This window comes from Ziziphus jujuba, chromosome 11, assembly GCF_031755915.1.
Source record: "Ziziphus jujuba cultivar Dongzao chromosome 11, ASM3175591v1".
Classification (NCBI taxonomy): Eukaryota; Viridiplantae; Streptophyta; class Magnoliopsida; order Rosales; family Rhamnaceae; genus Ziziphus; species Ziziphus jujuba.
Window position 1 is genome coordinate 14,180,143 of NC_083389.1, and position 26,555 is coordinate 14,206,697.

Here is a 26,555-nt window from a genome sequence, read left to right on the forward strand (position 1 = left end):
TTTTGACCCGCTAACCATATTTTACGCCCTTCCTACCTCACGTACCCTCTTTCTACGAGAAGGAGGACGGGCCCACAAACCGTGTGAGCTTCGTAAATTGGTAAACCAGTGAAGGGTAATTTCGTCATTTGGTGTTGCTATGAGGCTCTCCTTAACTGTCTCACTGATTTTCACAAGCGTGCGCGTGTATATATATTTATATATAGACCCTCTTCCGCTTCCCTCTCTCAGGCCATTAAATCTCTCTGGCTCTCTTCTCTCATTTCCTTGTCTGAATTTATTTCTCTTTCTGTGTCTCTCTCCTTCTCTCTCTCTCTCTCTCTCTCACTCTCTCTCTCTCTATCAAAGCCTCTAAGGCATTATCTCTCACTAAAGTTTATTCTCATTCTGAGTAGGTCGGTCGTGATCTCTATCTAATTTGTAAGTCATTTTTAATGCTCTGTTTTTATTTTCTGGAATTGTAATCTTAATAAGTTTGTAACCTTGATTGTTTGCCTGAGATACTGGATATTTTGATAGTTTGAAGCAATTCTTGATCTGGGTTCGTATCCATTTTGTTAGATCTTCGAAAGTATGTGGAATATTGACACTTTTGTATGCTATTTGTTTTTGGAAAATATTATAGGCTTAACGTGATATTGATCTGGATCTGTATTCTTATACTGGGTTCTCCAGGAAATGAATCAGATCTAAATGTGTTTGTTGATATGTTGGTTTTTAAATTCAATGATGGGTTTGCGAAAAATATGCATGGATCGGTTTCTTTTGTCTTGGTTCCGTAAATTGAATTGGATCTAAGTGGCTCAAGGTGGGTTTCTGGTGTTTTGGTTATACTATCTGTTTGATGATTTGGAACTCTGTACTCTTCTATGGGAAGCAAAAAAGAAGAGGCCTTACGTAATCTATTGGTTACCATTGGAGATGTTGAACAGTCAATCTCTTTTGAGTATTAATTATGGTAGATGTATATGATTTGATGCATTGGACTTTTAATGTACCTAATTAGAGATGCTTGGTTTCACCTTCAGTTTGCTCTGGGTTTTCGACAACCAGCAGGAGCTTTCGTTTAACTGTTGTAAAAATTGCATTTTGACAATCTCCATATATGGCATAAATTAATATGTTATATGGCTTCTATTTATGCAAAGTGGTGCTTTCATATGTGGCAAGTGATTTACTTTCAGCTTTACAATGTCTATTTACTTTGAGATGAGACAATATTTCTCAGTTTGTTGTTTTGGCTAATGCTTTTATTGATTCTATTTGTTGATATAGATATAATGATTCAGATCTCTATATAGTCTAATTTTATGGGTTTTAATTGGGTTGTATTTTTTCTTGATAGAATTTGCCTTAAAATGGCTTCATATACTCCAAAGAACATCCTTATAACTGGAGCTGCTGGATTCATTGCATCCCATGTTGCTAATCGCCTCATCCGCAATTACCCTGACTACAAGATTGTTGTGCTTGACAAGCTTGATTACTGCTCAAATTTGAAGAATCTCCTTCCATCTAAGTCATCACCCAACTTCAAATTTGTTAAGGGGGACATTGGCAGTGCTGACCTTGTCAACTTTCTACTCATTACCGAGTCCATAGACACTATAATGCACTTTGCTGCCCAGACCCATGTTGACAATTCCTTTGGTAATAGCTTCGAGTTCACAAAAAATAACATCTATGGCACCCATGTCCTTCTAGAAGCATGCAAAGTCACTGGTCAGATCAGGAGGTTCATCCATGTAAGCACAGATGAGGTCTATGGTGAGACTGATGAGGATGCTGTTGTAGGAAACCATGAAGCTTCTCAGCTTCTTCCCACAAATCCATACTCTGCAACAAAAGCTGGAGCAGAAATGCTTGTTATGGCATATGGAAGGTCATATGGTTTACCTGTGATAACAACCCGTGGAAACAATGTTTACGGGCCTAATCAGTTTCCTGAAAAATTAATTCCAAAGTTCATCCTCTTGGCAATGGAGGGGAAGCCTCTTCCAATTCATGGGGATGGTTCTAACGTGAGGAGTTATTTATACTGTGAGGATGTTGCTGAGGCATTCGAAGTCATTCTTCATAAAGGAGAGGTTGGGCATGTCTACAATATTGGGACAAAGAAAGAAAGGAGAGTTATTGATGTGGCCAAGGATATATGCAGGCTTTTCTCAATGGACCCAGAAACAAGCATCAAGTTTGTAGAGAACAGGCCATTTAATGACCAAAGGTACTTTCTAGATGATCAGAAGCTGAACAACTTGGGGTGGACGGAACAGACATTATGGGAAGAGGGATTAAAGAAGACTATAGAGTGGTACACCAAAAATCCTGATTGGTGGGGTGATGTATCTGGAGCACTGCTTCCTCATCCAAGGATGCTGATGATGCCAGGTGGGAGGCATTTTGATGGGTCTGAAGAAGGGAAATCTGCAAATTATAGCTCAAGTAATACCAAAATGGTGGTACCATCGTCCAAAACCGGTGGCTCTCCCCTTAAACCTTCATTGAAATTCTTGATCTATGGTAGGACTGGTTGGATTGGGGGTCTCCTTGGGGTGCTATGTGAGAAACAAGGAATTTCATTTGAATATGGAAGAGGACGTCTTGAGGATCGGTCATCGCTCCTGGCAGATATTCAAAATGTTAAACCAACCCATGTGTTCAATGCTGCAGGTGTCACCGGTAGACCCAATGTGGACTGGTGTGAATCTCATAAAGCAGAAACAATCCGTGCCAATGTTGCTGGAACGTTGACCTTAGCAGATGTCTGCAGAGAACATGGGCTCCTAATGATGAATTTTGCCACTGGATGTATCTTTGAATATGATGCTGCACACCCAGAAGGCTCTGGCATCGGATTTAAAGAAGAAGACAAGCCTAACTTCACCGGTTCCTTTTATTCAAAAACTAAGGCCATGGTAATTTTATTTGCATTCCCTGGATGTATGCTTTACATATTCTTGAAGTTTATGGTTGTAATATACTTACCTACAAATGCGTTTTTTTTCTTTTCTTTTTTTTTTTTTTTTTAAAACAAGGTTGAAGAGCTGCTGAAAGAATATGACAATGTCTGCACTCTCAGAGTTCGAATGCCTATATCATCTGATTTGAACAACCCTCGCAACTTCATTACAAAGATCTCTCGTTATAACAAGGTGGTTAATATTCCTAATAGCATGACTGTCTTGGATGAACTTCTACCCATTTCAATCGAGATGGCCAAGCGGAACTTGAAGGGCATATGGAACTTCACAAACCCAGGGGTTGTGAGCCATAATGAGATTTTGGAGCTGTACAAACAATACATTGACCCATCATTCAAGTGGGCTAACTTTACTCTAGAAGAGCAAGCCAAGGTGATAGTGGCCCCTCGAAGCAACAATGAGATGGATGCATCCAAGTTAAAGAGCGAGTTTCCTGAGTTGCTTTCAATCAAGGAGTCGCTGATTAAGTATGTCTACGAACCAAACAAGAAAACCTAAGCAGAATGGATACTATTGTGGTTTAGACCTCAGGATTGACCGCTGTGTCTTCCATTAGGTGATTTTACAGATTTACCTCTACAAATTTAGTCAGTTTTGCTCTTAATTTCTGCTATTGTAGAAGGGGATGGATGGTTATAATACTATTAGATTTGCATCTTTCAGTTTTGTTTTCCGGAATGTATTTTAGTTTGCTTTCTGCCACTTTTTTTTGAAGAACTTTCAATAGGGTTCTTTAAATAGATGGAAGTCATCCGCAAGAAATGCGGTTGTGTAACTTTTGCAGTCCCTTAGATTATTTGTGTTGTTAAATTCTTTTGTTACCCAAGCTTATAGAATGTATCCAAGATTGTATTGCTATTTTTATTTGCTAATCAATATTATATACGGTCATTATTTTTTTCTTCATTTGGGATTAGATGCAAGTTCGAGGACTCAGAGCTCACAATATCACTACCTGCCCCCTAAGTACATCCAACACACAAATTATCATCCTCTTCTTTTACTTTTCTATTATTATTATTATTTTAAAGACAAATTAGGAACGTGTCCGAAGGACTGCTACAATGATGTAATAAATCGGACCAAGTTGAGCTGCTTAGCTTATGATTTACATAAACTTATAATATCGGTATCTACCTAAAAAATTTCAAATTATTAAAAAAAAAAAAAGAAAAAGAAAAAAAAGAAATAATATATGATACGTATATAATATAAACATATTTTGAAATAAAAATATGATATATTTTTCGAAAATATATATAGAGAAAATTTATACTCAGATATGTTATTGTTGCACGTGCTACTGTTAGTAATTGTTAGCTCATTTGAGAATTAGTTTTTGGTTAAGTGTAGACCAGCGATTGGTTGTTGTATTAAGCTGGTTGAGTTGGCTTGAGCTGAATATAAGCTTAGCTCTCACTCTCTCTCTCTCTCTTTATTCTCTGTTTCTATCTTCTACCTCTTTAAAGCCTATATTTTTCAGTTGTCCTACCAATAAAAATGAATTTTGACATCTCAAATACAATACCTCGACTGGGTATTAATTGAGATGGATGGAGAAAGAGTTGGGTATCAGAAGTTTGAGGTGTCCCAAACGACCGACCCACATTCTTTCTAACAGGTAAAAGTAGGCAAACTCGGTTCAAATTAGCTATCATTGAAAATCGTCCCTCTGCAAGGATCTGAGCCGTTAAAGAGGAATACTCTGGATCCGAAATTAGTATTATGCAATCTAAAACAAATTCTATAACCAGTGTAAACAACTTTCTGAAATGTCTTGAGAAATGTAAATTATTTCTTTAATCTGCAGGTAATTTCTGTGGTTTAGATGCTATCCGAATCCTAAGATTGCTACACTTCTAGCTTTTAGGAGAAGAGCAGAAGCAGGTAAAGGTAAGGGAAGGTGGACCTGCATGCTTGGGAATTAAACATATCTCTACATGTCGATGATATCTAAAGACTCGTTCTTTATCTTCTGGCTTGTGAACTCAAAGATCAGTTGTTCAACAGCAGATGCATTAGCCAGCTGCTTCAGAAACGAGACAACATCATCCGATGATCCGAGCAGATACCGAGCATTTGTACGATGCCGGCCAACAGCACAAGAGAAGTAGTTCTCCACCTTAAGATCAAGTACATTCCATGAAATCTTCTCCGGCGATGGCCGTCGTGTATTCCCACTACTATTATTTGTTGTTCTCTTCTCAGGATTTGGTAAGGATCTCTGTGTCTTGCTGTTAGACGATTTCGATCCATTTCTATTTGCTGGGAGCTTCAAAGATCTTCTATCACCAGGTGACTTTAGGCCATCACTTACCTTGGATCTTGAAATACTAATTGGGTCAGCAGGAAGCACTGGCTCAAAAAAGGTATACACATCTTCATCCTGAGGAAGTAACGGATATTTTATACATTGTAGGACAAGGTATACAAGATTAAATTCTATCATCCAAATTAAGATCATCTAGGTACATATGAACAGCCAAGTACAAAACATTGGTCATAGGACAACTCCTAAACCAGGTTTTTATCAGGAAGCAATATATGTATTACCTGTCAGTACCAGATACAAGAAACATTAAAACAAAAGTTTAACTTCTCCACTGCAGTCATTTTTTTGAATCAACATGACAAATAGAAGTTCGAAAAAGACACTTAAGCTTGCAATCAACTTTCAGCATGTTCAAAATAAAAACAGAGCCAAGTTTAGAAAACTATAGATACCAACCTAATATTATACTGGTGGCATAATGATAACAAGGACGAATGACTCCTAAAGATTGTCATAATGAACTAGAGGGCATTAATTACTTGTTTTACCCTAAATTGTGTTATTTTATTGAAACCCCAAACCAATAAGATCTGAAACTTTTGCAAATTGACTGTCCTTTTTCACAGTTCTAAGACTACAAGATGATGAACATTTGAAAACGGATAATCAAAGGCTTAGTTTGCATTCTAGTTTGGCTACTGGAAAAGCATGTTTAAACAGCATTTTTAGATGATCTTTGAATGAAAAAGTCAGATAAAGAACAAGTTACCTTCCCCAGAAAATGCCCAACACACAGAACATAATCAATTGGTGCTGACATGGGTTTACCATTGGGTTTGCTATGAACGATCTCTCCCAAGATACGGTCAATTGCAGCACCCTGAATTGTGAAAAAAGTTGGAGGAAACAAACATATTCAGTAAGTGCATACCAAAGACATTAAGGCAGGATCATAAAATTTTTAGTACGAAAAAATAATTATTCACCTTTGTGACACCAACTGCCCGCACCTCAACAGAACGGCTGCCCTGAACCACATCAACTGATGCATTAGAAATTGGGCCGGTCCAGAGATGCTGCAACATATCCCTTGCTTGCAGTCTTCCAAATTCAACATCTAAAATAATTATATGATTAGAAAAAAAAAAAAAAAAAAAAAAGTAAAAAGAAGAAGAAGAAGAGGAAGATAAATAGCGGAGAAGTAAGGTCCGTAAGACACTGGTTTATAGAGAAAAAAGGGTTAAAAGTAACAAGCAGGAACCTGCATATTTGTAATTCCATACGAGGGAAGTTTCATGCTGTTCAAAATGTGACCTGGGTGTTCTTTCTGTGAAATACTCAAAAACATGCTGTAAAAAATGTATCAGCACGGTAAGGTTGGAGGGGGGAGACAATGAAACAATAAGACATAAATAGAAAATCAATTTAAGCACCTTCACGCTGTCAACCCATTCCATATTCAAATGCTCTGGCATTGTTGTCATCCATTCTCCCCTTGTAAAGCGTAAAAACATTCCATTCTCTGCTGCCAACCACATATCAAACTCCCCAAAATTCTGTACGAAAAACTTTAATAAGGGTGTATAATAGAAAAATGATAAGAAACCAAGGAAAGGGAACTAGATGAAGTACCTCATCTAACACATTTCTGTCACTCCCACTAAGGACAACAATTGTTGTTTTGGGATCCCTGCAAAGCTCCCTAAGGGAATCTTTTACCTCAGGATGCAATTTAAGTTCCATTGCCTTAATTTGATCACCTCTCACTGGTTCAGTTAATGTAGCATTGAATCCCTGAGTTTGGATCATCATCATGAAATGGAAAAAAGAGAAATGCAAAAAGAAATTGATAAAATTGGAAATACAACCCTTTTCCAAATAAATTATTAAAGCACGAAATGCTAGTGCAAATAGATGGCAAGATGTGTAGTTAGTTAATTCATACAATAGAAACCAGGACTACCATGCATGCTGACAAGTTCATGTTCAATCTCATGCAACTTTTCTTAATAACTTTGGCCAATTCAGTTTCTAGTATAGGTGAATTATGTAACATAATGGTGAGTCACAGAACATTCATCACAGGCAACGGGAATGTCAGTTATGAGTAAAAAATATTAGAGCTTTTTCCGCTAATCTCAGCCTTCTTGGAGCAGGTATCCATCTCTAATAGTCTGACATTTTCTCCCAAGGACATCATCAGTATCCACATCTTGATTATTTTCTCAGAGAGGGAAAAGAAAAAAAATTTCAAAAGCACACCATCTTGGAAGTGTAAAAGAGATATGAAATTTGATCAATAACATCACAAAGTTGTATGGGAAATCAGAAATTGATGCTTCCACTGGACACACACACACACACACACACATATATATATTTGTTGAAATAAAAGAAAAGAAGAAGATGCACCACAACTTGTAATGTGCACAATGCTACGAACAAATGAGACCTATTGACCTTTATACTGCGAGTGTAAACAATGCATAAATAAAATTTAATGAGGAATAGTTCTATGTGTCAAATTCAGATAGAGCATACCAGTATGAGCAATCGATTAGTAGATTGCTTATAACTTTCAATTGCATCCTCGATAGGAAAAGAAGGTTTGGCATCTCTTGTCCGTATTTCCGCCTCAACAACAGTATCGTTCAGTTCACTAGACAAAACCGAAAGTTCATTCAAGCAAAAGCATCCATAATTCTACAAACAAGTGCAGATATTCATTCCCAGAATTAAAATACCATCTTTGAATGTTGTTTATCTGCCATATTTATAATGGAAATAAGTATCTAACTTCCTATTTGCTTTCTACATGATTTGTTACAAAAAATATCAGTACCAACATTCTAATAAAAGAAACTGTCAATCATATGCATTCACATATGTCACTTGCCATCTCAAATATATGTGCATGAGATGGAACAATACTTTTCAAATCTTGAACAAATTTGATGCATCAAACTATATACAAACAATATGCTATAGAAGATAGAAGGCTTCCATCCATGTTTTTTCAAAAATAGACCTTCCATTAGAATGAATACGTAAGCAGGTATGGAAAAAGTGTCAAGGGATTTAACACTGCATACTACAGGAATTTCCAGAATTAATGTTTTCAAGGAAAGTTTACAATAAGTGTAGTGCAGTAAATATGTGATTTTATTTGCTTAGTCATTTAGGATTTTATTTCCCAGTTATTTTCTTTTCTTGGAGGCATATTTTTCTATTCGATTTTTCCTCTTGTAAGTATTAAGATACTAACCTTGTTTAGTTTTATATGAAGGAATGCCATTATTGTCGTCAAATATTTGTAGACACAAAATAATGCTCATCTAAAAGAGAGAAACTCACGAGTCATGCACGTTTACCTCACAAAAGTTTCAGCCCATTGTTGAGCAGTGTGAGTGGTTACATGCGAAAAATTATGCTTATGCCGTTTCTCTCTTTCATCAGGTGACATGTTCAAAGCTTGATCAATTGCAGCAGCAACCTCTGTTATGTTCCAGGGGTTCACTAGAATTGCTCCTGCACCCAGAGACTGTGCAGCACCGGCAAACTGTAAAATGCACCGAGAGTATTAGCATCTAGACGAGAAATAATCCAGGTTAACCATCAAAGAGGTAGCATTCTAAGTAAATATATTTTGATAAAGAAAAAATGCCAATAGCTGTTAGGAAGCAAATAATAACAAAGAATATTTATCAGCATGCCAATCCAATCTAAGCAGACTAAAACAAATTAATTTGGAAAGGAAGGAAAAGAAATTAATTACTGTACCATTAGACTATCAATAGTTACTTTAATTGTAAAAGAAGATTATCACTGTATGGGAAGACCATCAATGGTTACTTTATAACTTAGTGAAGGAACAAGAAGCATTTTACATTCCACAGTTCTCGTTTTTCAATACACAGTTCTCTTACAAAAGCAAGCCTTTGCATCACATGCCCTTTCAATACTCACATCAATTCATTCATAAAAAGCATGATGCTTATGTGGTTTTTCATTGCACACTGGGTGCATTTATACTTGCATTTTCTACTAATCCGCATTTCTATTAACTTCATTTACATAATATACATGGTTAAGCTAATAGCTTTTTCAGATGGTGGTGATTTAGCCAATATGCATGAAATTTACCAAACTCCATTTCTACTAAATTATTATGTTGCACAAGTATGACCAATTAATCAATTTGTTTCCTATTAATTGGCAAGCCTACATGTAAGAAGAAGAGTTATTATTGTCTATTGAGCCAGTGTGATATGATTGAACTTACTTCCTAATAGCTTAAACTTTTGGGTAGAGAAATAACTCAACGTGCAGCAATACTACTTACTTGTAACAACAAGCAGAATACAGTGAGAAAAGATTATGCGAAAGATGGACATAAAGCACTGATTTACAGTTGGGATTTATTATTTTTTTTTTTTTGGCCTTTTTTTTTTTTTTTAAATATTTAAGGGAGCACTGCTTATGCAGATGCTAGAAAATATGTTTTTCTTTATCTATCAGGTCGTAGGGTATCTTTCTGTTTTCCTCATTGGAAATACCAAACTTCACTTGTCCTAAAAAGAAAACATGCAACTTCAAATGCAAGAAATAAGCTAACTATTCAAATTGACCTCTATAAGAACCAACATTAAATTCTTAATAATCACAAGCTTAATATTTGTAGAAGATTCTCCAGGTTCAAAATATGGATATATCATCGTGTGTATATATATATATATATAATTCAAAAAGCTATCATGTAAATGATATTGCAAAATTTGTAGATTGCAAATAAAATAAAGCACAACTATACTGTAAACCTACAGTAATTACCTCACTGAGAATGAGGACCCCTTTCTTTGCATCTTGGCATGCTACAAATTCATAGCTGACAAGATTCATTCCATCCCTCAATGATGTGACTAGTGCTACATCTGAACAAGGAAAGAAAGGGTAGGGACAGCCACATAATCAGTTGAAAATCTTCAGAAAAATTTTAACATAAGTAAAAATTATACGTTGACAAGCCAACATCATAATAACCAATTGCCATAGGTTAAGGGACAGGCTATAGACCGTAAAGCCGATAAGAGTGTAACACACTGCCTAGATGTGTACATTTCCTCATCGAACAACTAAGCTCCCAAAGCCTCAGTTATGCACTGATTTAGATATCATTCCAATTTAATATTTAGTATGACATGACTAACTTTCCATATTATGATCTAGAAACTTCCTGTATTTTGACCCATAATCTTAAGAAAATGAAATTTATAACATTTTAATACATTATTTTTCTCTTTCAGATACAACAGTCTGGTAAGCATGGTTTGGAGAGTCCAATCCCAAAAGTGTCCAGGGTCAAAAGAACAGAAGAATAAAATACTCCGAAAATTTTATTTAGTACCAGTAACAGCATATAGAGCACATAGTGCATGGAAGTTGAGAGAACGATCCTGTGAACAAAGAAAAATTTCTTTAGAAAAACACATTGCATGGTAGTCAGGTTTAATAATAGGAAAGAAAAGGTAGGGCGATTGAACTAAATATGCATGATAATACATTTAACAATTGTCAATCACAAACAAAATTTAACAAACGATGTAATAATAATGCATGATTACGGTAACAAACAAACCAAAAACACAAAGCATGAACCTCCAACTCATACAACAATCCCGCCAGAAATGCTGAATGTAACATCTTCACATTTCATCAATTTGGCCAAACTTAATATTCCACAGACAATGATAACTATTCTTATCTTCAGCTCCATTAGTTTCAAATTAATATGATATTCCCTGCAAGTCCACTCTCGTATAAAAATACATTATTACATTATGATAACTTTAACAGCCTTGGATGCAAAGACTTGCATGAATCAAAAATTGATATTCTACTGTGTTAAAATACTAATGAGGTAATAAACCTGTTAGATTCATCAAAAAAATTATCAGGACACACATGCAATATAACTCACCTTAAGGGAGTCTGATATAATTTACACTTAACGTTCTGAATTCTTGAATCTACCTGTTTGTTATATCACTTTTGGCTTCCTATAGCCTAAGTTATTCAGACTCTTTAATCTATCCCACCATACTCGTGTATACTCACTGACAAGGATATGGCTGTTGGACACTCCAAATATATGGAAAAACTTTAAAAAATAGACAGATCCGACACATGGACACATACCCATACCCGACAACTGAGCAACATAGCCTATAACTAACTTCCCACTAATTTGACACAATAATTCATCTGATTTCAGTCCAAGGATCCACTTTTTGCCTATTCCTGTTAATACTTTAGTAAGATCATACTCATCTGCACCAAGGCATATTCTTTCCATCTCTTTGATCTTTATTATGACATAGAATCCTGAACCACTTGAAAAGAGGGACACAGTTTATTAACATAAATGAGTTGACTCCAATAAATCCTTTTTCCTTCTAACATATTCTAAATGCTTTCTGGCTCAGCAATCATGAAGGTTATCCAACTGTTCCCCTATCTTTTTTAGCATATCCACATTGTTTCTAAAAGAATAATTACAAGTTAACAATAACAGTAAGGCAGAGCTTGAAATCAAAAAACATTAGCAACATTAAAATTTAAAGCAACTTTGAACTCCAAGAAATCCTTTTTTTCCTTCTAACATATTTTAAATGCTTTCTGCCTTACCAATCATGAAGGTTATCCAACTGTTCCCCTATCTTTTTAAGCATATCCACATTGTTTCTAAAAGAACCATTACAAGTTAACAATAACAATAAGACAGAGTTTGAAATCAAAAAACATTAGCAACATTAAAATTTAAAACAACTTTGAAATTATGCTGTCCACTGAGCATAAAGTATACAATACATAGAAGATATAAATAAACACACACACACACACACATGCATATGCATATATATAAATATATATATATATATATATGCATATATAATGCATATAATTTTGGAATATTCATGGATTAATTACTGAGTATGGAGCCTATGAACATACCAGGTGATGTATTGGAACAGCAGTCAATGTCCCAAATCTCCCATTAATTCGTCCAACAATTTCATGAACCTGGCTTGTGAGTTTCTGATCTGTGAAAATAAAAAACAAATGAAGTTCATAACTTATTTAGAAATAGCACAAATAAATTATAGATTTTTCGATTATACATGACACAAGAAAGAAAGACGACTTTGAGGCATTAAAAAAACCAAAAATAGCACCATACCACCTGTATAAGTAGATTCAACCACTCGATTGTATATTTTGGTAATTAAAAAAAGAAAAAAGGAAACATATAGAAACAAAAATAGTATCACAAATGACTACTAAAACTCAATAAGCAATATGCATTCTAGGTTACAATAATAAATCAATTATCATTCTTAAAGCACAGAATGTTTAAGTGACCAAATGTCCTCAAAGTTTAAGTTGTTAGAAAGGACCAATAGTATTTCATATTCCAACATCCTCAGAAGTGGACCTCTTCCCACCACTAAGAGGCCCAACTCATGAAACCCAACATAATTTGGGAGATTGCCCGTAACATGGGCTGGTAGCAAGTGGTCAAGACTAGTTTATGTCCTCTCTCACTTCAACAGATATACAATAAATATTTGAACAGCCAAAGATTGATCGAGATAAAGAAGCCAGTGCTAAAATCTCTATCAAAGTTTTAAAGTAATTAAAGAAACTTCGAACATCTAAAAATGCATTGAAATGCAAAAACATAATTTGACACCACCACAATTGTTGGTGCACTCAAATCAATTGCAACTCTACTAAATTGAACTAGAGGCCAGTTGCATAAAACTCGGTACTAACAAACTATTTTATTCTCGAGAATCATATCTAAATAATAGGACCAATCTGCATAGTAGTTATTGTAAAAACAGAAAGCAGAGAATTGTATTTTCCATGTAAGAGTTTTTATTGCCTAAGTACACAGCAAACAACTCATAATCAAAATTAACAATTCAGATAAGCTAGCATTTGGATCCAGATAATGCATAGCATCCAGACACGCAATAAATGGAAGCATTAGAGTAGCCTACTGCATCATAACCAAAGAACACAAAGCATTTGAAAGACATTCGACTCTTAAGCTAAAGGCATACATTCTGGCACATCTGTTCGTGTTGGCACTGCAATTTGCAGCAAAACTACTTTGTCACGCCAAGCAGGGTTTTCTTCAAGGAACTTTTCAAATGCCAAAATCTTTTGAGGAATTCCTTTAATCATATCAAGTCGATCAACACCCAACATTACCTGTCATGTCAAACAATTTCAATATTAAAATTGTACAACAGAGCAAAAGGTAAAAACACTATAAGTTGAACAAGTACACATATCTCAACTTCTGAACAACAAAAAAGTAAAGGGGAAAAAAAAAAAATAGAACTATCTCCTTTAACTTACAACTACTTATGAAATGCACAGCAATGCCATGCTAGCAGAATATCAAAATTCAAGCAAAAGACTATTTAAACAACCAAAGCTTTAATTTATAAATCATCAAGTACCTAAAACCTAAAGATGATTCAAAACAGCCCCAGTAGCATGCATCAATTTTCAGGAGACTCTTAAAAATAAATATATCCCTTTATAAGGAATTCATTTGTCCCGAAATATATCAACATCCAGTAAATGTTTTTAAAGATTTTTATAAATATGTAAATACCAACAAATAGGATTCTATTAGACAAAAAAATGATCAACAAAATTCTACGGAAAAAACTAAAGCTAGGATAACTAGGATGAGAAGACATCATTTACCTTCCTGCCTGCAAATCTTTCTTTCAAATCTTTCATGTGTTCTTGGACTTGAGGAAGCTCAAGTGCACGAATGAACCTTTCTGAATCAATCCCAATGGGAAACTGAAAATGCAAGCAAATGAATCATGAAACGAGTATAGCAATTTCAAGCCTATTGAATTCATCTCAAACATTTGATATGCCAATATACATACTGCAGCCACCCGAGTAAGTCTTCCTTGATCTTCAACTCCTTCAGGGGTACCTTCAAGTCCAAGAATTCGAGTACAAGCACTAACAAAATGCCGTGCATAGTCGTACGTGTGAAAACTGAAAAAATAAATAAATACATAAAAATAAGGGCCATTATGCATTGTTAATATCAGTTAGTGGAGTCAAATTATTTAAGAAAACTAAAATGAAGCCAGCAAAAAAATCAAATGTAATTCAAATTAATATATAGATATTCATGTAAGTACTGAGCCTGTGAAAAGGAGAATTGTTTCTCATGGGTTATAACACAAAGAATTGCAATTTCAGTAACTAAGAAGACACACTCAAATGTTCATTTGACCATATCATAAACCTACCCAACTAAATCAGCAGCAACCAAATGTTCATTTGACCATATCATACACCTACCCAACTAAATCAGCAGCAAGTACAGAGTGCAAGAGCTCAGAACGAGATGGCAGTGTCCTATGAATTTCAGAAGAAGGAAAGGGGGTATGTAGAAACCAACCCACTTTCATTGACCTATTATGTTTCTTCAGGCATTTAGGAAGATACATGAGATGGTAATCATGGCACCAGACAACGTCACCATCTTCATAATGCTCATTTACTACATCAGCAAACATTTGATTTGCCTTCTTATATGCGGCAAACTGAGACTGAAAACTTCTGGTAGTAGCAAGTCGATCTTCCTGTGGAAGTCCAAGGTAATGGAAAAGAGGCCACAAGATGTTGTTGCAATAACCATTATAATACTGATGAACAATCTCCTCATCAAGAAATACTGGAATGCACCTCTGCAAAGTAGGGGACAAGCATCAGCAGCATTACAAAATTCACGCATATTTAAGAACAACGAAAATTTTGTGCATAGAATAATCAATACAAAAGCCAGAAGTTTGAATAACAAAGCAATTATATATGATAAAGAATCCATATAGTAACTGAACCTGTTCAGCTAGAGCTTTAGTAAGTGCTTTCTGTCCAATTTCATCTGGCACATTGACACCAGCCCAACCAATCCACCTTGCCTCAAACTCCTTCACACCTTTGAGAAAAACCATCCATTACGCATGAGGTTCTTCTTTGCAGGTGAAAATACTTAATTAAGAAAACCATACCCATATAACAAAAACAGGGGGCAAAAACAGAAGCCACTGATGAATGATTCAAGACCTTTAATAAAACAAATAACCAACAAAATTTGAATTCAGGCACCACTTATACCTAGGAGAGCAGTGACAAGACCCCCACCACTTATCTCCAAAGACCATGAGTCTTCACTTTTCCTTACAGCAGAGACTGGAAGCCTGTTAGCAACCACCAATAGTCGTTGTCTGGCAGTCTTTGCATCTTCCCTTTCAAATCCCTCATTATTTGCCCGAGCAGCTGCAGCCCCTTCTAAGTATTGCTCAACCCTTGAGATCTCATCTTCTCTTAAGTAGGTATCATTGCTATTATTATTATCGGTTGCCTCATTTGATTGAAAAGCTCTGCTATGTTTCCTTAACAAACTTTCTCTCAAGAGCCGTTCAACTCGACTTGGAATATGGGTTGAATTACTCTCGTTCCTGTTCCCAGGCATACGCTCACTATCTATAGCAGAACCTTAAATGGGCAATTTTATAAACACTAGTATCCCTCAGAACAACAACGCGTCCTGCATTTGTAAAACAAAAAAAATTATCATCGATAAACACCATAAGCCCCATAAAGATTTGAGTATTAGATTTGAGCATTTCATACTTTGTCAAAATCTTAATTAAGCATTTCTTTAGCAATACAAATTACATGAATCACTAAATGAAGAATAAGCCAATATCGAGGATAGACAACCAAAATGACAGAAATGAAAATTGAGAAAAGGACATAAAACCTATAGAGTTCATAAAGATTAGAAGAAAATAAAAAGGGAAAGAAACCAAATGGGAAAAAAAAAAAAATACATAGTTGCCCACAGCAAGATCACGGTCTCTGCTTCTTCCCATCAAAGATTTGAAAAACAAAAAATATATATATATATATATATATATATTACATCACTCAGATGAGGCAACAAACACATTATCTGAAACAAGATAATAGATATGATGAAAGTGTTAATGAGTTACACTTATAAGTTGCGGAGTCATCTTGAGAAAGTTTGTAACAACACTAAACAAGTAAAGAAGTAAAAATAAAATAAACCATCCAAAAGCACTCAAGAACAACATCCACCAAAAAATTTAAAAAAATTTAAAAGAAAAAACCATGAAATAATCACAGTAAGTTCTACAATACACTAGATTCTTACCTATTTGGTGTAATTTTCTTAATGTAATATGTCAATCTTGGAGATGGGTTGGAACTATAGACCACCCACTTGGTTAGAGGAAGCTAAGATGAGAGACAGAGAGAGCCAGGAGAAAGAAGGAAATCACCAGAATTTGAATGTCAGAGAATTAACGTAGTAAGAGAAAAGGAAAGGAAGAAATAGAATCCTCGTGTAAGCCTTACAGGGTATAGATAGCCTTCCAGCCATGCAGGTGCACCAAAGATTTATGTGGCAAACGGCAAAGGAAAATATTTTACTGCACAAAAAGCCGAACGGGAAATACTGAAAAGGAATCCAGGGACAAAAAAATAATAATTAAAATAAATAAAAAAAGTGACCAAAATCCCCATAAAAGATGCACGGGATTGCTTACGCAACAAAAGCTTTTATAGCTGTAAAGATATAAATTAAAGTTAGGTAGTGGATTATTTAAGATTCTTATGATACAGTTCCCAGGTCTTTTAGTCCCTCAGTTTTAAAGCGCACCTTTTGGGTAAAGTTCTCAAAAGGCTGGTTTCTGCTTCTCATGGAAATTCGGCCTTTTAGTGCTATAGTCTTCGGTATTTCCCTTTTTTCCTTTTACTATCCTTTTTTGTTCTTCCCATTTTTTTTTTTCCCCTGTTGTTGTTGTCGTTGCTAATGATAGTACTCTTCGTTAAACTGTCCCTACGGATTTTTTGGACCAGCCATTATTTCATTGTACAAATTTGTTCATCATCTATATAATATATTAGTTTCTATAACTTTTAATTAATTACCAATTTGGCTAAACATCTTCCTCAAGAATATGAAACTTTTGTACACTCCTTGGTTATCAATAAGGCAACATTATATGTTGCTACGTGATTTATCCAATCGAAAATTGGGAAGAAACCAAGGCAATTGGGAATCATTGAAATTACATTTAGAAAGGAATTATTCAAACAAAATAAGATTTGTCAAATGAAGTTTCTTCATCATGAATTTTGAATATTGAAATAAAAAAAATTATTATAAATTATTTAAAAAATAAAATTTCATCTACCTGTTTATAATTACAATGGGAAGGAAATTACTTTTAGGTCTAGATTTGAATATTTTAGAGATAATCTTTTCATTGTTTTGTCCATAATAATTAAATCTGTTTTACAAATATGTGAAAAAGGCTTATAATGTGATGACACTTGTTTAAAATGCCCAACAAATACAATAAGCTAGCCAAAAAGTAATCAACTTCATGTTATACAATGTTAGCAAAACGAAAAAAAAAATTATAAAAAAAAAAAAAAACACTTCATGTTAAACGAAAACATTCATTTGAAAATTGAAAACACCAAATCTGCAAATTGTATAAACAATGTTATGCTTTGCTTAGCCAGAAATCCAAAATGAGCGCATTCCAATATCCAATATTGAAAAACCAATGACGACAGCGCGTCGAATATGTTAAGTAAAAACTCAATAAGCATTTTTGGAATATAGAGCATTACTATTTTTTTTAGTGGTGTCGCAATCAATCAAAAAAAAAAAAAAAAAGAGAAAGTGGGGTCAATAAAAGTGAGCCAAATGACACAAGTGAAATTGTTAACAAAACCACAAGTCATAATATTACTCGCTAATCTAAAACCAACATCATAAGACCAAAGTAGCAGCCGATTCAAAAAAAAATTATAGAAGAGAAAGAGTGATTTGACTTGTGCAGAACATGCATGGAACAGGAAGTAAGGTGTAACTATCAATGTTAAGCGTATGACATGGATCACGCTTCTGGTCAAAGTCATAAAAAAAAAAAAAAAAAAAAAGGTATTCCGCCATGATTGCGGTTTGCATTTTGTACCATCATCACAGATTCATACTTGCTCATACCAACGACGACGTTTGACTATATTAGATTAGGTAAAAAATAAAATAAAATAAAAATAAAGAATCCCGCAACACTAACGCGCTGCGTTAGCACAATCACCACATTGTTTCCTCCCTCTCGGGAATCTTGTCGCCAAATTATTTTTTAAAAACATACTTTACTTGTCGCAATCCATTAAAAAAACATTCGTTAATAAAACCAAAATAAACAGTTAAACATAAAATCTTCCTCCATATCCTCCCTTTTGGGGATTAAAACAAAAATAAAAAGTAGACCCAAAAAAAAAACAAAAATAAAAAGGTCAATAATACTTTTAAACCTTTTAATTTGCTTACAATTTCCTTTAAATTTTAATTTTTTCAAAAGTTTTATCATTTATTATTAAGGATAATGATCATTAATTTATGTATAAATTTTAATTAGCATATTTAATTTATTATTATTTATTTTAAAATTCTAAAATGAATCCATAACTATTTAAATTGCTACTTATCATGTTAATACCATTCATCAGTGTTGAAAAATAACTTCTTTTTTAACTAAGTGTTGCAATTTTCATTTTGATTTCAATTTGGGTTTCCATTTTTATATTTTTTTTTCCAATCAAAATCCTTAATTTTAGTTTCATTTCGATTTGGGTATATTAAACCCTTATGGTAAGGAAATATATTTAGTTTTTAAGATTTTAAGTCAATAAAATCTTTGGATTCATAACAAAGCATTTATTTTGAGAAAAAGATTTTCTTTTAAGTTTATATATATATAGAAAGAAAGACTATTTTTTTTTTCTTTGAGTTTATATATATATATATATTAAAATTTTTTGGAGCTTCCAAAAATCTAAAATTGAGAATCTTAATTTATAGAATTGAAAATGGAACCTAAACTAAAACCGGAAGCATTCAATTGAAAATTCTAAAACTTAAGAAATTTGAAGCAAATTAGAAGGCCCAAAAGTATAGTTATATATATATATATATATATATATAAAATACTCACATTTTTTTTATTTAAAAAAAAAAAAGCATTCCATAAATACATCTACCTTGTCCTCAATTTCATGTTGTGTTTACTAATCTAGAAGAGAAAAAAATAATAATAATAATAATAATACTGAATCCAACACAATTTGAAATAGTTTTCAATTTTATTTTTTTCTTTTTTTCTTTAAAATTATAGTTGATTGATAATTTTAGATTCTAATAACGTCTACCATCATCAAACATTTAATTTAAATAAATTACACACGATACTATTTCAAATTTTGTTTTCTTATTTTTTATTTTTCTTTAAAATTATAGTTTATTGACATAATTTTAGATTCTAATATCTACCACCATCAAACATTTAATTTAAATAAATTACACACAATATGTAGAATAAATAGAAAATATTAATAAATTACCAAACAACACCTTCGATGACCATTCCACTAATGACCCACGGCAATATTCTGAAGTAATTATATTCTTAGTAGATGAATGGTTAAATGATAGATATTTTTCAAAATAGGGGATAAATGCAAAATTTTGTGGTGTTTACGAGGATTAATAATTCTTTCACCCAAAAAAAAGATACAGAAAGAAAATAGCAATAACCTGATTTGATCTTCAAAATGAACTGGTACCAAATTTGAGCATAGGATCAGGGTTCTGTCCGTTGTCCTATTGAAAACAATATATTAGTTAAACACAGTATCACATAAGATATATACAAGCACATATTTTGAAGGGTATTGAGAAAACAAAATGGTTTAAGCGAGAAAAAAATAAATAAATAAATAAATTATCTCCTATCCCTTATTTCAGTCTATATTTCTATTATTGAACCAGTTATAAAATCTTATCTCGTTTGAAAAATAACCGTTCTTTATTTGTTTTTTTTTTTTTTTTATCTAAATAAGATGATATTATATCACTTATCAAACAGGGATAAAAACATAAAAATGAAGCATAAAGATGGAAGATTATTCAGATAAAAAAACACTACAATAAGTTTGCAAAGTAAGACTAAAGTCATACCATAAACGAGTTGAATATTGTAAACATGACAATAAGTTTTTCTACAACATTTTTTCCATGATTTTGACAGGCATCAAAGTGTCCACGTTAGCAAATACTCTTTGTCTTCTTTTGCCGATAGTCCGCAAAAGCCAATACTATGGCATGACCCGTAGCATAGTGCATAGACAGCTTATAGGTTGCTTGCCATATGGCCAACAAACGAAATATTGATGCTTCAATAAGCAAAGTTAGAGTGATCAATCCAAATTTTACCTCTTTAGCCCAAAAAACTAGCATGCAGCACACAAAATACTGTAAACATGTACAAAATGCAAAACCAAAATAACAGCTACACCAAAAAGTCCATAGTCAAAATGTAATGTCACGAAAAAAACTTAAGGCTCCCTTTCCACACCCAGGCAATTTACACTCATAACTACAGGTACATAAAGCTATCTGCATGTTGCAGAACAAACATATGATTCTCGCATTTGGGCAAGAGACAAATAAATTTCTCAAGTCTTCTGGTCTGACCAAGAATATAAATCTCATATAGACACCATATATCATGAATTTGGGCACTTTGACCCCCTATAAATGAACAAAAACTTGTGCGTTACACGTCTTTTCTTCTAGGTCAATGAATTAAAATGAACATATGCATTTGGCAATGTGATTTTGTAACAATTCAAGAGAATAAAATCCAGATCTAAGAATTCTTTGACCAGAACTATATTGGCCATATGAGATTCATCTTATGGTTTTCATGTTTCACGCACTAGGATAAAATTCTAGTTTGTAAATATTGAAAGAAACAAAACTTGGGAACAGAGCATTACTGAAGTTTTTATTTTGTTTTTTGGTAAGAGAGCGTTACGGATGTTTTAAAGTATCATACATAGGAATATTTGCTTTAGAGGGACCTTAAAGACAAAAGTAGTAACAGGAAAATTAATGAAAAACCAGAACAATGTTTCTTGTTTTTTACCTTTCTACATTATAAGATTGCAAATATGCTGGATTATAGGCTGAATAAAAGGTTACTTAACCTTGACTTAATTTTTAAAAGAATAAACTATAAAATTGAGATAAGGTACAGCAGTCTTCATGTGGACCTTTAACTCAAACCGTATGTGTTGAGTTCAACCCACAGCAAGCATTGTGCCAGGTCAAAAATCAAGCTCAAGTCAAATGCAAACTTATATTTAGTACCATGCGGGTATATATGGTTTTGCTACAGTGATTTGCATACGCTCATTTACGGTGGGCATGTCAAACATTAAAAAATAAATAAATAAGTAAAAAATAAAAATAAAAAACATATGCTAGTGAATATGCATGCAAATCTATTATAGTAAAATTGTACATATGTATATATATGAAAGAAATTTTTAAGAAAAATATATTTAAATTAGCTTATTTTAATTTCATATGAGATATATATTTGTTGAATACTAATATTGCCATATTGAATATTAGTGTTTCACACTTGAAATCAATCCAATGTAACTTTTTTTTTTTTTTTTGAATTATCAAAATTGAAAATGTTTTTAGGGTTAAATGTGTTAATTTATACACTCTCAACAATTAGGTTCCGTTTGATAATAAGTTTATTTTTTATTTTTTTATTTTATATTTTCTTCTAAATTATATGTAGTTTATTTACATTAATGGTTTGTTAATGTTAATTGATGATAGTTAAAATTTATTCGATATATCAATTAACTATAAATGTTAAAGAAACAAAAATTAAAAACAAACACAATTTTAAGTTGTGTTTCATTTTTTATTTATGATTTTTTTCTATTTACATTTTTAATTAATAAAAATGTATAACTATCATCAACTAGCATTAATAAATAATTAAAGTAAGCAAACTACATACAATTTAAAAAATAAAATAAAAACAAAAAATAATAAATGGATTTGATATCAAATGGCCTTAACTATCGCTAATATTTGTTTTTTATATTCAAATACATATATACATATATATCTTCTTGAAAGAAAATAGTATATAAACTTATATTGACCATAAGTCAATTCACCTAGGTACCATAACTACTGGACCAGAAAAATACCCTCCAAACATGGACAGTGCAACAACCTGTCTAATCTAATAGCTAATATAAAGAAGTTGCAAAGTTCATATCACTGCGGTCTATAATTAAGCTGGTTAAAACTAACCAATATGCTAAATGGACCAAACCATAGTTTACCATAATCACTAATGGTATTTATGATCAGTGACCCATATATGGCATGTTTTGGATATTATAGAAGGGACTTTTAAATTTGAATCATTACCCAAAGTAACAGTAGCTTCCAATTTCAATGACATGAACCACAAAGATTTTGAATCCGGATAACATGGAGACCTCTATGATTAATGAAGGGCATTTACTAGATAATACAATCCATCACTCTTCTAGACTAAATGATTAGATTTCTATGCATAGCAATGCTTAAGTAGATGCTCCATGCATGTTCCTAACCCAAACTAGAATTGTGCATGAAGGAGTGCTTACCAAATAACATGTTCTGCAAAAACGTTATAGAACTCCAACAGTAATGGGAAGGATGGAGAAGGAAAAGAAACAGAATATCAATACGGGATTTTCCTACACCTAACATTTATAGCAACTTAAAACTCTAAAATTTGTCCTTATAGCTGTGAACATACATATATATATATATATGTACTAAAAATTCAAGAGAAGAATACTAACCTTTATAATAATTTGAGTTGGTGAGTGAGAGAAACGTCCTTTTTTTCAAAAGTCCTAAAAGGATGCGAATGAACAATATAAATATCTATCTAGATATATGTATCAGAAAAAGATGGAGATATTTATGCCGCTGAACCATAGCCTTTCATAAAAAGCAATATATATAGGAAGGACGTGATGATAAAGAGAGAGAGGTTCTAGAGTACATGTGACTAAGGGAATGGCCAATGTTAAAATGTAAATTAATGAAACAAAAACCCAGGAATTGACAGAAAAGACTCTCGTATGCAGCAATGTTGTTTTTTCTCTGCTGCCTAATTAACCAAAAGGCAAGTGGGAGTTGGGGTATTATTATCGCTGTGGTGTTGTGGTCAGAAGAGATATATGGGGATTCTACTTTGTAGAAAGCGTGAAGACCCCGTGACGACCCACCGAGTACACAGCAAGATTATGCAGTAGAACATATATTTGTCGCTCATGCAATGGCAATGAAGGTCAGCATCCACTATTCCAATGGGTCCCATTTAGCCAAAAAGATACCAAAAATTCATGATCGTAGCCATCCGATCTGAAATTTTTAATTTGGATAGAAATAAAGTATTATTATTATTATTTTTGAAAAAAAGTTAAATTGCAAGTGGCATCCATTAGGCATTATTATCCATGGACCAGCCAGACAGTAAAATTTTGAAATCCAAATATACAGCCCCGTAAAAAGGGGGAAAGTATAGTATAGATGATTTTGGTTTGTACCTACATACCAAAAAGTTTGCGTTACTGTGAAAAAAGAGAAAAAAGGACGAAAAGATCTGGTACAAAAATCTCTAAAAAGTTAGGGGAAATGAAAAGTAGATTCTTATTCAGCCAAAAGCCAGTTTGGATGAACTTTTTCCAAGTGATATGTAAATTCAGACAGCAATATCAAAAAAAAAAAAGGGGGGGAAATTCAGACAGCCTGTCCCAACCCATAACCCAAAAATTTTGGGTTTAGGGTGGCTTCCGAACTGTGTCCATGCGGATGCGGAAGGAAAAAGATTCGAACCAATGTTAGGCCCATAGCCTGGACCAAAAATTTTGCCGCGGTAATTGGTTATTAATGTTAGTTCTGTTTCCTTTTTTTTTTTTTTCATCTTTTTTTTTTTATTAAGAGTTTCGAAGACCTTATTATTAACATTTTTATGTAATATTTGGATAGTGATAAAGTTAATAGAAATTTAAAATTTTATAAAAAAGTAAAATTTTATAAAAAAGTAAATTTTTTTTTTGTTTAGATAATTTTTAAAAAAAAAAATTTGTAAATCCCAGTGTAAAATAAATCTCGTAACGTGGAACACTAACAGAAAAAGTAGATTTTATTATACAGAAATTGCATTTTACAATTGTTTGATAAACTGATATTATATATATTTTTAAATATAATTTTATTTTTTAATTTTAATATATAAATTTATTTAATTATTTATAAATTTTATTTTTCTCTATAATTAACCGTAAAAAAAATTTCAAAAAAATTCATTTTCAAAAAACTAAACTGAATCACAAAAATTAATTTTCTTTAATATTTTCTTTTTTACCAAACATCCCACTAAGGAAAACATGAACGTTCAGGAGGAAAAATCAAAAAAATCAACCTGTTTATTTCCCAAAGTTTAGTACGATTTTGAAAAAGGCACTGATATCATGGGGAAAATAATGATAATGATAATAAAAACAAACAATATCTATAACGGTACAGAACAAGATAAGTGGGAGAAAAAAATATATATATAAAAAAAATGAGAACAGAACAAAAAAGAAAAAACAAATATATATAGAGATAGAAAGCCATTTTAAGAGTAGCATACTCTTTCATTCAATTGGAAAAGGCCAAACACAAGAACGCTGTCTGGAAATTGCACATTAAAAAGTTTCTTTCCTGAAAGCAAAAAGCTTGGCGTACATCTACCTATAAAAGAAAGCAGTTACTCTCAAAATAAAGTCGAACTTATTTTATTAAATCAACATTTATTTTTTATGATTTTTAAATTATATTAATTTTTAAGATTTAAAATTTAAAAAGTAAAAATATAAATTTAATAATATATTAAAATTTTATTTAAATAATTTAAATTTTAATATTTGATATAATAAGTTTTTAAAAAAAATTCATATTAATTTTCATAAGATCGTAGTTAAGCCATAGTTATATTTGTTGCAAGAAATATTTTTTTTTGAATAAATGTTGTAAGATATTTAAAAGCAAATATTTACATCCTAAAATCACCTAACTATAGAATTACTCCAAATTGTTTACCATCGCTTTCACCAATTTGTTTATGTAAATTCATTCTGTGTTAAAGTAAAGCCTTAAAAAATTTTAAAAAAAAATAAAAACTTAACAGAAACCAGATCAAAGAATCAAAAAGCTCATTTCAATTTATATATATATATATATATAAGATCTTTAATTCGGATTATACAATTCGATACAAATTTCCATCATTAAGGCATCGGTAGACATTTACATACAGACACAGATATTCAAATAAACATACAGATAATATATCTATGGCGCTGAAATTTATAAAGAATTTGCAGAGTCAATCAAAAGAAAAAAGCTTAAATGGATCTGAGTAAGAGAGAGATGACTAACCGTTGACTCGCCGCTAAACGATCGCAAGCATTTGAAGGATTTACAGTGAAAGCCCTGAATTGCTAGAGAGGAGAGGGAATCAGAGAGTTTAAGCACAGAGAGAGAGAGAGAGAGAGAGAGAGAGAAGGAGATCGATCAGAGTATAATGGAGAAAGAGAATGAGAAAGGGAAAAAGGTAAATGGTGTATATGGGAACGAATCGGAGAGAGAGAGAGAGAGAGAGAGAGTAATTGGCAGACAATGGTTCCGTCAGGGTTTACTTTTTGGCGGGGTGGTGGTGAGTGGAAGAGAGAGAGAGACAGGGAGATAGAGAGGGGGGAAGAGGAAGGGGCTTGGGGGGGGGGGGGGGGGGGGGGGGGGGGCGGTTGCTTTCTCTTTGGAATTTGGCCCTTGGTTTCTGCCCAATCATTTGGAGGGAATTTGTTCCTCTTTCGTTTCTTTTAAATTTTTAAATACTATTTAAAGAAATTTTAAAAAAAAAATTAATCAAATACAGACGGTTCTGGTTTAATAGGTTAGGCTTGAGATATTTAGGATATTTTTTTGAAGAAATACATATTTCTAAAATTGATTTATATGAAGATAAATATACCTGTACTTTTTTATTTTTATTTTTCGTAAAAAACAAACTTTTTCTCTTCAGTTACACTCACGTTGATTAAATTCTTTCTTTCTACTTTCTCTTTCATTCCTTATTCTACACTCACGTTGATTAAATTCTTTCTTTCTACTTTCTCTTTCATTCCTTATTCTTAAATCTTTTTTGTCCATAAATAAATCCTTT

General features: G+C 32.8%; 2 protein-coding genes across 14 annotated transcripts; one reads left to right on the forward strand and one right to left on the reverse strand.

Annotated features, from left to right (window-relative positions):
* The first annotated feature begins 218 nt into the window (after positions 1-218).
* On the forward strand, positions 219-3,887 carry LOC107432603 (trifunctional UDP-glucose 4,6-dehydratase/UDP-4-keto-6-deoxy-D-glucose 3,5-epimerase/UDP-4-keto-L-rhamnose-reductase RHM1). The gene is made up of 3 exons (XM_016043786.4): positions 219-420; positions 1,346-2,915; positions 3,036-3,887. The coding sequence occupies exons 2-3, from the start codon at positions 1,359-1,361 to the stop codon at positions 3,477-3,479; spliced, it is 2,001 nt and encodes a 666-aa protein (XP_015899272.3). The 5' UTR covers positions 219-420; positions 1,346-1,358; the 3' UTR covers positions 3,480-3,887.
* A 784-nt stretch (positions 3,888-4,671) lies between these two features.
* LOC107432604 (alpha,alpha-trehalose-phosphate synthase [UDP-forming] 1) lies at positions 4,672-26,084 on the reverse strand. Of its 13 annotated transcripts, none has more exons than XM_048465072.2 (23): positions 25,772-26,084; positions 23,572-23,707; positions 23,140-23,193; positions 20,006-20,071; positions 16,747-16,820; positions 16,544-16,626; positions 15,478-15,910; positions 15,201-15,298; positions 14,659-15,047; positions 14,232-14,346; positions 14,038-14,139; positions 13,380-13,530; positions 12,265-12,353; positions 10,658-10,706; positions 10,084-10,184; positions 8,625-8,812; positions 7,795-7,912; positions 6,886-7,047; positions 6,687-6,809; positions 6,515-6,602; positions 6,240-6,370; positions 6,023-6,133; positions 4,672-5,367 (listed from the first exon to the last, which is right to left on the reverse strand). In XM_048465072.2, the coding sequence occupies exons 7-23, from the start codon at positions 15,833-15,835 to the stop codon at positions 4,918-4,920; spliced, it is 2,823 nt and encodes a 940-aa protein (XP_048321029.2). In that variant the 5' UTR covers positions 15,836-15,910; positions 16,544-16,626; positions 16,747-16,820; positions 20,006-20,071; positions 23,140-23,193; positions 23,572-23,707; positions 25,772-26,084; the 3' UTR covers positions 4,672-4,917. The 13 variants fall into 13 exon arrangements, with proteins under 13 accessions (XP_048321029.2, XP_048321028.2, XP_048321027.2 ...); XM_048465071.2 differs by lacking the exon at positions 23,572-23,707 and adding an exon at positions 24,984-25,084; XM_048465070.2 differs by lacking the exon at positions 23,572-23,707.
* Positions 26,085-26,555: the final 471 nt, after the last annotated feature.